Source organism: Scardinius erythrophthalmus (genome assembly GCF_964197995.2).
Source record: "Scardinius erythrophthalmus genome assembly, chromosome: 18".
Taxonomy (NCBI): domain Eukaryota; kingdom Metazoa; phylum Chordata; class Actinopteri; order Cypriniformes; family Leuciscidae; genus Scardinius; species Scardinius erythrophthalmus.
Genome location: NC_138238.1, coordinates 8,415,609 through 8,427,307, shown reverse-complemented (window position 1 = coordinate 8,427,307; position 11,699 = coordinate 8,415,609). Strand labels below are relative to the sequence as shown.

The 11,699-nt window shown below is 36.3% G+C and overlaps 1 protein-coding gene across 13 annotated transcripts; it reads right to left on the bottom strand.

The window, feature by feature from the left end:
* On the bottom strand, positions 1-11,100 carry gprc5c (G protein-coupled receptor, class C, group 5, member C). 13 transcript variants are annotated; one of them, XM_081392494.1, is made up of 7 exons: positions 10,865-10,958; positions 10,677-10,743; positions 7,196-8,000; positions 6,939-7,075; positions 2,965-3,059; positions 2,645-2,767; positions 1-670 (listed from the first exon to the last, which is right to left on the bottom strand). In XM_081392494.1, the coding sequence occupies exons 3-7, from the start codon at positions 7,987-7,989 to the stop codon at positions 644-646; spliced, it is 1,176 nt and encodes a 391-aa protein (XP_081248620.1). In that variant the 5' UTR covers positions 7,990-8,000; positions 10,677-10,743; positions 10,865-10,958; the 3' UTR covers positions 1-643. The 13 variants fall into 13 exon arrangements, with proteins under 13 accessions (XP_081248620.1, XP_081248621.1, XP_081248617.1 ...); XM_081392495.1 differs by lacking the exons at positions 10,677-10,743; positions 10,865-10,958 and adding exons at positions 8,111-8,220; positions 8,657-8,717; XM_081392491.1 differs by having other exon boundaries at positions 6,939-8,000; positions 10,865-11,100.
* Between the last annotated feature and the right edge of the window lie 599 nt (positions 11,101-11,699).

The window sequence follows — 11,699 nt, the reverse complement described above, 5'->3', positions numbered from 1 at the left end:
TTTCCCATTCAGTGAAATTTTAATATTTACTGTACATTAATCAACAGAACCATTACAAAGATATTCTTCTCAGATTGAGTGTAATGCTACTTTGTACATTGACAATAAATACAAAGGTGAGAAAATAATAAAAGTGTCATTAGTCCGGTTGCTGCACCCAAAATTATTATGATTGCACATTATTAATATTTTATATATGTAAATTAGGGTTTATGCATATGTAAGGTGTCCAATATTTACAGTGATAGAAGCAGCATGTCAGAATTCCATATACAGGATGAAAGGCAGAAAACCAGCACACATTTATTTTACAGTCCTTTGCTCATCTGTGCTTTCTTAGTAAACACAGCTGGTAGCATTGCAGTAGTCTATACAATCATTGCCATTGGTACAACTTATTTTTTATAACGTGTCCCATGCACAAACAAGCCATACTGTACAATTCCACGTCTTCAACGGCTCAATCAGGTTGAGATAACCCGACACATTGTCTTTCAGTAGAGCAAACCAACAAAATGTTGCTCAGTTACTCTGAGTTCACACAAGTTGGTCTATGCAGTCGACAACAGCGATGGAAAGAAAAACAAAATCACGAATCTTAATTTAGAAACACCAGGGGGGAAAAACAGCTGGCGTGAGCAGATCACTGGGGTCTTCTGTTGAAATTTCCCTACAGAGAGAAATAGAGGAAACGTTAGATTACATTTCTGGGATCAACATGAAAATATTAATTTAATATTTTAATGTTACATTAAAAAAAGAAAGAAGTACATATAAGAAACAAATACAAATAATATAATTTAAGTGTAAGGTTAATTTCCAGTGATTTTTTGACAGAAAGAGAAAATAGCAATAGACCTTAATCAGGATAGCGCCATATTTAAGTTTTAATAGGAATGAAAACAAGGCTGTGAGGGATAGAAGAACAGTGCTTTCAGTGGATTGTATAGTTGTTTGACAACATACATTGTTCAGCTGACAAAATGCCTTTCCAAAAATAAAACTTTTAGTAGACAAAAGGGGCTATTTTACACAACATTTTCAACTGAAAACTTTTTGGCTGTTCATTTACATAATGGCGTTTTGAGGGCATAAAAAACGCATACTTTTGAAATTGGTTTGCAAAGTGCAAGTTTTTGAAAACGAAACCGTTATCGCCTCCATGTAAACAACAAAAATGCGAATTTGTGAAAACGGTGACATGTTCAGTCTATAGGCGCGCAGTGTTTCTTAAAGTGATATCGCCAACTACTGGCCTGGCATGAATAACACAGCGTTTTAGTCATTTTCGTGGAACCGTGTGAATGAATGGGATCATTTTGAAAACGTTGTTGTCTGTATGCGAAAAAAAAAACAAAGGAAAAACTTTTCCATTTTTAGTACATCGTTGTCATGTAAACATACCCGAAAACTCATAAAACAGTTTTGAAAGTTGAGAAAATTATATGATCTAGGACCTTTAGTGCTTGCCATAGTAAAGACTATGGGCAAGGCTATCCTTCACAGCCTTGTTTGCATTCATGTTAAATTCAATATGGCGACTAACCAGACCAAGGTCTATCCGAGAATACACAAAGGCCTCATGTGACAGAGGTGAGAAAAATGGTAATTCAATGATTTTAAAAAAGAAAAGAAAAAAGGGAAAGACAGAAAACATACAGTTTAGTTTAATAGATTTGATCTCTTCATCCACCCCCTCATACCTTCATAAAAAAATGAAAATTATTATAATCAACACAAACAAACACAAACAAAAAAATTCTTAAAATGGCCTTTAAATTCCTCCATCCCAGACAGAAGGCTACAGTCACTAAGTGCATTCTAGGAATGAAAGCAGATCTTGAAAGAATGACTGACAAGACAGAAAGAGAAGAATTCCCCACGGACATGTGTAATTGAGAGAGACGATAAAGTGCGAGGCAAGACCCAGGAATTTGAGAAGAAAGTTCAAGTTGAAGGATGTTTTGAATGGGTGATTATAAGCTTCAATATCAAACCATTTAAAATCCGTCATTTTAATGGTTTAAAGGGATAGTTCACCCAAAAATGAAAATTATGCCATCATTTACTCTCCCTCAAGTTGTTCCAAGCCTGTATGATTTCCTTTCTTCTGCTAAACACAAAAGGAGATATTTTAAAGAAGGTTGGTAATTAAACAGTTGCTGGTCCCCATTGACATCCATAGTATTTTTTTTCCTACTATGGAAGTCAATGGGGTCCATCAGTCGTTACCAACTTTCTTCAAAATATATTCTTTTGTGTTCAGCAGAAGAAAGAAAGTCATACAGGCTTCGAACAACTTGAGGGAGAGTAAATGATGACAGAATTTTCATTTTTGGGTGAACTATCCCTTTAACAGCTTGACAAACTTTTGATGTTTACAGGCCACAAAAACATCCTTCAATTGACTTTGCCACATATGAATGGTACATATAATTTATAATTTCTATTTATATATACACCTCACCCTTACAAAACAGGACACTTTACAGTCAATCGGATAAGTAGAAACAGAAAAAAATCTGTTCAAATGTCAGTAGGTTAATACGCATGCATGTTGAAAAAGGCAGATGAATGTGAAAGGGCGACAGACTGGAGAGACCCAAAGCAAACAAACACAGCATTACTAATGCGCCCCACGTACATTTGAATATATTTGTCTCATATCATCAAGTTGTGTAGAGGGGCTGATGTGACCGCTTTGGTCTCTGGGTGGAGTGCCTACGGATGCTCGTGGAATTATATTGTTATACGATTCCCCCTGTGGCTACAGCCGAAAACACAGTCCAAATAGAAATGGCAGGTGAACACACAAATGCACAAAAACATTCAGACCTACGACATTGAAAGAAGATGTGGACTTTTGTATTTGTAGCTCTCTTTTCTTTTTTGTTTGTGAACAGGGACCACAAGACTCGGTGGTTGTATGCATAGTCAAATCAGTAGTAAAATATGTGCACTCACATTCCCCACTCCTTTGGTGATGATGGCCAGTTCTGTCGGCTGATATATACTTCGGTGCTGGCCGTTATAGCCGCCGTATGGGGACACAGGATTACCTGAGAACACAATATTTAAAGATGTTAAATGTTTGGATTTGAATCCACCCTTTCATGACATGCCTTATACAAATACTTCAGGAGGCAAAAATGGCAAAGCTACTATATGCAATAAATGTGAACAATGTTTCCCCCAGAGTATTAGTATATTTCACATTTATGACGACTGATGTTGAAATGACACTCTTTAGAATATCTATTTAGCATATCTATGTAATATCTGAATTTACACTACTGTTCAAAATTTCGGGGTCAGTACGTTTTTTCTTTATGAATACTTTTATTTAGCAAGGATGAATTAAACGGACCAAAAAAGTTATAGGGGAGAGCGGGGCACAAAGTAACGCTTTTTGACTTCCTCAGTTTGTGTAAATCTACTTATGGTTCAGAGTATTTATTTTTTCCCACATTAATTTCCCACATGTCTAGTACAATTATGTGGTTTTGATTTATTAATACAGTATATACTTTTTACTTGATATACTCAGAAAGAATGAAAGTGAAATGTGACCACATGCCCCATAGGTGGGGTACATTGTAACATGTGATGGGCACATTGTAACATAACATATGACAGCTTAAAATGTTATCTGATCTAATAAAAAAAATCTACAAAACAAACTAAAATATTTTCTAAATAAAATACAATTAAAAAACTTTTTCATATAAAATACTGGCAATTTTTAATAATTAAATATAAACTAATTTTTGGGTTTTGACTACGAACACATGAAAACACAGCTATACAACATAGTTAAAAAGAAATAAATAATTAGTAATTTCTGAACATTGACTCTCAGTCTTCATCCTTTTTCTCACGTTTTCCCAATAAAATTAATAAAAGTATAGAATAGCATATTTCTGATAGGGGCACATTGTAACGCAGTGTGACAACATGCCCCGCCTGCACAACTGAGATTTAAACCCTGCTAGTGTCTTCTGCTAGTTAGCAAGGCATTAAATAACTATCTCAACTGTTAAATAACATCTTGGACATTAAAATAATATCAGATTAGTCTTATTTTAAATAAACACAAAAAATAGAGATGAAAAATTAACTTTTGCTATGGTTTAATAAATGTCTATGGATATCTTCCAAAAAAAATTTTTTTTTGGCGGATTTCTTTCTTTATATAGTGTTGATATGGCAACTAGTAAACACACAAAGTTTTGTCATCCATGCAAGCATGTGCTGAAGTATTTAAAACAAGCGTGTTACAACTAACCCCGCGTTAGGTTGTGCCCCGCGCTCCCCTAATGTTACTAAATATTTCAACTAAATGCTATTCTTTTGTGTCTCTAGAAAAATACTAAGCAGTTTTCAACATTGATAATAATAATAAATGCACCCAATCAGCATATTAGAATGATTTCTGAAGGATCATGTGAGACTGAAGACTGGGGTAATGATGCTTTGCCATCACAGGCATAAATTACATTTTAAAATCTATTCAAGTATAAAGCAGTTATTTTATATTGTAATAATATTGCATTGTTTAATTGAGCAATTTTTTTATCAAATAGCCTTGGTGTGTGTTTGTGTATATACGCATATAGACTTTTTAATTACCGGTATGAATTTAAACACTTTATTCACTTATTTTGGAGGACAAGCACAACAATAAAATAATGTTATGTTTTAATACCCTCGAGATATATGCCTTTCTTTTATAACCTCTGAACAAATATCTCAAGTTACCTCAAACACCAGACTTTTCTATTAGTATGACGCACTATGGTTTGATAAGGTTGCCTTGGTGCAGTGGGGCAGAAATGTCCTCTTGCTCTGTGAAATACTGATGATGATACACTATTGCCACGCCTCAGTCTCCGTGGAGACATGCTAATGTAAACACATGCTTCAGGGTCTATATGTGTTCTCATATTGACTCATGCCAGGGTGGGAGAGGTCTTCCATTTTGTTCTGGGTATTCATTTACTAGTGAGATATGACTCCTGAACTTTCCAAACACTCCCTGTAAATACAAACTGACGCATTCCTTTTACTTCACAAAACCACAAACGATATGCAAATATTGATGAACATGAGGAAATGTTATACCTATGGTACGTCATTGATGGATTATTGAATATACAGTATGCAACTGTTCTTTGTATCAGTTATTGGTTGAGTAAACACAGTTGGATATTGTTGATTTATAATAGAAAGGTTTGACACACAGCTCTGAATGCATGGAAACACTCAGCTACCTGTGGTTCAACTTCATGGACATCAAAGGGCAGAAAAGATATTTGCATGTTTGGCCAGAGGAAACAAGCAGGTGCAAAGACAAAGAGAGAAACCGTCAGAGAGTGAGAAGACAGAGAGAGAGGAGGAGAAAGAGGAAGAGAGGACGGGTGAACAGCATGTTCAGTGCGGTACCATCAGATATTAGACGGAGTGGATTCAAACATCAGCATATCAAATTCAGTGGTGTAAGCAGCAGTTATTGTGAAATTCAGTCCTGTTTCCAGCATGTTCTGTAGCTTTGCCCTCTCTCAAAGTCACACGTTCCCTCTTTTCTTAGTATGTCAACACACACAGACATATTGGGTTTCTGAATTATATACTTGGCAGGCAGAATTAGTTTAATTTGACATCACTGCATGGAGCTTTTGAAACCGCATAAACAAGAGGTGTAAGGTTACATGCCTGTACACAACATCAAAGAAGTTTCAGATCCATAAACAGAAATAATTAGAGTTTGGAATTGAGAATCCATCCCTTAAAATACTCGGAATGATCAACGGGATGATTTTTATGATGTTCGGCTGAACAGTTCTAATACGTATTAGTGCCATCTTAGGCCTATGTGAAACCTGAACATAGACACTTTTAGCTTTAAAGGCCTCATTTCAGACATTTTGTTTTGTTCTGAAATACGTCAGAACATAACTCATAATGTAACAAGTATACATACATTACACTCAGTGCTTGTGGGATTAAATGTTCAGCAACAGTCAGTTTTCTCATACGTGCCAAATATAGTGCGTCCACGCTAATGCGTTAGTCTTGTTTACTGTATAGCTAGCTATCAGAATCCTTCTACCGAATTTAAACGGATTGCATCTGTCAAATGCAAATTGCTATTAGAAAAATGAAAGAATCTGATCACAAATAAAATCATTATAAATGTCTTTACTGTCCTTTTAATAAATTGAATGATCAAATGTGACAGTAATGACATTTATAACGGTACTAAAGATTTCTATTTCAAATAAACACCACTTTAATTTTCTATTCATCAAAGAATCCTATCACAGTCTCCATAAAAATATTAAGCAGCACAACTGTTTTCAACATAGATAATAAGAAATGTTACTTGAGCAGCAAATCAGCATGATTTATGAAGGATCATGAGACGCTAAAGACTGAATTAATGATGCTGTAAATACAGCTTTTTCATTACATGAATAAAATTACATAATATATTAAAATGTATTAAGAGTAAAAAGTTATTTTAAATGTTACATTTATTACTTGCTTTTAACCCCCAAATTTTAAAATGGTAGTGTATACACATTTTAGCAGATGCAGATAGCCAATAACATTTTAAAGAACGGAAAAATACATAATATTTTACCTGATTACAAAACAAAAAGCAAAACCTTAATAAATAAATATTATAAAAAATAATAAATAGATGTACAGTAGAACATTTTATATCTGACATAGAAAAAAGCCTTTATGTTATCTGGTTCCAATATCAGCCTAATCAACCGATGCTGATAAAAACACTAATATTACCTGATAATGATATTATCACAGATATATTATGGATCCCTAATAAAAACTAGCTTGTAAAGTTTATTAACTTAAAAGCAAAGATGATAAAGTTAAGAGGAATACAAAGTAAAAGCTCAAAAGCTTGCATTTACCTGTGTGCTCATCCATAGAGAAGGCCTTGTTCTCCATATATATACTCTGTGTGCTTTGTTCCTTCAGAATGTTCTCGTAACCTCTGCTGGGGTACAGATCTTCCTCAACAGCTGGATCGTCGTCTACCTCACTCAGGCTGCACACCGCCGGCACATTGTGGAACAGCAGAAACACCCATGCATTTGACACCAGTGCTATAGCCAGTGTGGGGTCATCCCATGTTGGCCCACCATGCTTTAAGTTCCCGTATACATACATGACAATCCACGCCACCCAGATGCCCACCGAGAACAGTCCTGTGACCAGGATGAGGGCTCCATCTTTGCGCCAACGCTTGTGCTTACCTGCTAATATGGGTAATGATGCCACTATGACTGCCAAGAGTAGATTTAAAACATATATGAGCGCCATGACAAAATCCTGGTTTTCAATGTTACAGGGAATAGCAGTGGCAGGAGCAAGGGTTCCGGTAAAGTTAAAGTTAGTTGGGTATCGTACAATTGTAATAATTAGCCATTCTGTGTTGATGACAACTTCCACCAGCCAGAGTCCCAGAGCGCCCAAACACCAAACCCAACCTCTGGGCCCCGAGTTCCTCCTGACTAGTATGTTCAACCTCACGGCTTGCATGAGAAGGCACGAGAAGCAGCCGGCGAACAACACCCCGAACAGAAAGCGGCGTGACGTGCACGTGGCGAAGTTCTTCCCGACGATGAAGGCGAACGTGAGGGCGAACAGTCCAAACGTGAAGATCAGGAACACAACGTGAAGCCCCAAGGAACTGCGCCAATTCCTGTCAGTGATAAAGGGAAGGCTGGCTAGCAGCACGATCAGAAGAATCAGGGTGGCCACCAAACCAGCAGCTGCAAATGCCTCCACTACAACACCCCAGACAGCACTCAGGTCACACAGATTGAAATACAAGGAGTCCACATTGGCGGCACAGCCCTTGGGGATCGAAGTAGTCTGTGCCAGTGATCCAGGAAGAACGCATAGAGCAATGAGGAGCAGTGGATGAAAACGTGGGGATTTGGAGGTGAGGCGATCCATGGTTTCCAGCACTTGAGATCAGACAAGAGAGAAAAGCAAGAATGAGCATGCAAGCATGAAGCAATTAAGAGTTACAACAAGATAGTGAGTGACATTGACTCAAAATCCTCCCCTTACATACCAAGGGAGGGAGTGACAACGTCAAAATCGTAATATCACAGCCATCTAAACGTCACTCACAGGCCCACCCTGGACATTAGGTCGGCTCTCTAAAGGTGTGGTCTCACTAGACTTTGAGCACGCAAAATTACTTTAGACTTTGCAATGAATATAGGCATCAGGATTATATAACTTATATGATGATTTAAGTAGCACCGCCATTCAAACTTTCGGGGTCAGTAAGAATTGTTGTAAAAGAAATTAACATTTTTACTCAGCAAGGACACATTCATTTGACCAAAAGTGACAGTATAATAAAGACTGGAGTAATGATAGTGAAAATCACAGGAATAAATTACATTTTAAAATATATTAAAATGGAAAACAATTATTTAAAATTGTAATAATATTTAACAATATTACTGTTTTTACTGTATTGTTGATCAAATAAATGCAGACTTGGCAACTTTTTTCACATTTTAAAAATCATACTGACTTTAAACTTTTGAATGGTAGTGTATATACAGTAAATTAGGGTATTTTCTAGTTATAGATTTGTTACAATTACAATTCTCGTACAGGGGTCCTGGAGGGCCACTGTCCTGCAGAGTTTAGCCCCGACTTGCCTCAACGCACCTGCCTGGAAGGTTCGTATGCTTAGTAAGACCTTGATTAGCTGGTTCAGCTGTGTTTAATTGGGGTTGGAGCTGAAATCTGCAGGGCAGTGGTCCTCCAGGAGCAGGATTAGACACCCCTGATCTAGTGTGACTGCACTTTATGAGCAGAGATGAATCATTAAGAGCAGGTTTTCCACACCTGGAGCTCATCCAGATCTGTCTGTTAATAATTTATCAGTCTTTTAAAGAATATTGATTTTCTTAGTTCCACTTTCAAAACCTCAAAGAGAGTGATTCAGGTATGTAAAAAGCCAAATGGACCGGCCCTTACAGAAAAACCACATTAATTTCACATGTGAAAGAAATACATGTATTACCATTTAACAGCTTAATCCAGGATAAATTAGAATGAAGCTCAAATGTTTTGTTTGAAGAAAAAAAGAAAATGGTCAGAGCTTCCTTAATGAAAGTGATTACAATAAATCTAATTCAATCAGAAAACTCAGTACCCAAAACACATGAATCTTAGTATTTGGTTGTAGCTTAATTCCCTAATAGCCCTATAGTAAAATCAGTATAAAAACACCACCTATGTTTTTCGTAAAACTTAACGACAAAGAATCGAATTAGACTGAATTAAAGCAATGAACAGATCTCATTACAACCAGAACTAAGACTGTTCCCCTGTAGTGTTGAGTCTGTTCCTTTTTAACAGGTTGTGTCTGTTTGATCACATTACACTGATTTTATTACTTAATCAATACTACTGATACTGCAGGAACCGCTACAGTACAGTGTGTGCTTAACTGACGCCAGTCGTTTTCAGATCAGATTGTTAAAAGTCTATTGTATAACATAAATGTATATTTGTTTGATTCTTGCCCTTGAAGAACTCTGGTTTTCTCTGTAAATCACAACATTAACACAGGCATATACATAACTGAATTGTAGCGCCAGCACATAACTGAAGTTTTTGAACAATGAGTGTTCAAAATATAGTATCATATATTCTACCATAAATGTCAACAATGTGCCAAATAAACATTCAACATGCATTCTATTTGAAATTCAAATGCCTTTTAAATCACTGTGTAGCTTTCCCAGTGGGGAAAGCACCAGTGAGGATAAGTATTTATATTGTCAGTAGCCTAATATAGCCTACTGTTATAAGTAATATAGACAGTTAAGTCACATATAAAGATTAAAAAATTATACTGTGTCATAAGGCAAAGCTAACAACGCTGATGAGCGAAGAAACTACAGGAAGACTTATTAACATGTTATCTAATCATAGTGATTGCATTATGGTTGCATTTTAATTGTTTTATTTAGTTATTTTTTATTGTTATATTATATTTATAAAAACTATCATGGGCTGTGTCAAAAATATAGCCACTTTATCCGAAGATGAAGATAAAGAAATAAAAGTGTAACTGATTCACAGTATGATAAGAAACATATGCCATTAGACATCTCGCAAGTTTAAATGCATTTTTGCTTTTTAGCATTTACCAACCCATTATATTATTTAACGTACTCATTTTTGACATACAGCCGTTTGAACCAATCACATAACTCAATAATTTCCAACGCACCAATCAGAACGCAGCACAGTCAGACTGACTGGGCGTCTCACCTGAACAGGTGAACAAAGATTCTCTTCATTTCTCAAAATAGATATAACGGGAGTATTTGAGAAATAATGATTCACATCCTTAACACCGTAGTAAAACATTTGCAAAACAACCCCCAAAACAAAACGTCTTTAAATAATCGTGATATTTTTACCAAATTTTAAAAACACAAAATATTCCCGTAGACTCCATGAAACTGAATGACGCCCAAAACACATATCTAATTAATATCAATAAGCACAATGATATAAATCACAAAACCCCAAACATACTGCAAAAGTGGAAATCTGTTTACAATATCACAAACATGCACAAGAAAATAATAAAATAAACTCACCTTTTGCAGTCAGACGTAGATAATATGTCGTTTCTCTGACTCTCTTTGGTATATGAGCACAATTTACCTGTTCAAGCAAGTGCATGAAAATAAATAAGACATCGCGACGCCAAAATGTGCCAGAGAGCAGCGGTAAGGTATTAAACCCTGAAAAAACAATGTTCCCTTTGTATTCCAGGCAAACAAACCTTCAAAAAGCTTCAAGGATAGTCGAGGGCAAACACTCGGCGAGTTTTGATAGCTCTCAGCCGCCACTGATGTGACTCAAACTCTCAGTTTCACTTGCGCGCGCGCACGCACACACACTCAATCTTGCGCGTCCCTCTCGAGCTCCCAGCACTCACCGTCGGGAACGCGCCTGTTTTCACTACCTGGAAAAACGGAGGGGGGGGAAAGAGGTATCGTAGAGTGAGCACTTTATGGTGGAGAGTAGGGACTTTGTAAGCTTCATATAATAGAATCTATCCATCCATCCATCCATCCATCTATCTACACATTACAAGAGCAGTTACTAACTTTAGTTGAAGACTCTGGTAATTCGAGGCCTCAATGCTGCATAGCTTTGCTCTACCACAACACCAGCCTACTCAGGTAAATCCAACAATGACTTTGTTTCTTTTTCTTTGGTTTCTTCTGGGCCTGAACACAGATGAAGGGACAATCTGAACTTTAAACATAATCGGGAAAAATGAAGTCACAAATTATGTCTTACCCATTTAAATGTGTGCCCAAACTCTTAATATGTGTTCAAAACACGGTGCTTCTGCGTAATATCGATAGTGATATTACAAATATATATTAATATTATCTTCATTCCACATTTACAAGCAGAAAAGTAACAGGTTCAAAACTTAATCCTGTGGGAATTATATTTCTAAATGTTTGAGCACACTGCCACCTAGTGGAAAATCATTAGGCAATCATTATCTATCATTTACCCCGTGCTTGCTTGACTATTACTCACATTTTCTTCTGATTAATCAGATTTATTTGATATTGGCCATATGCTCTGTGCAACAGTTT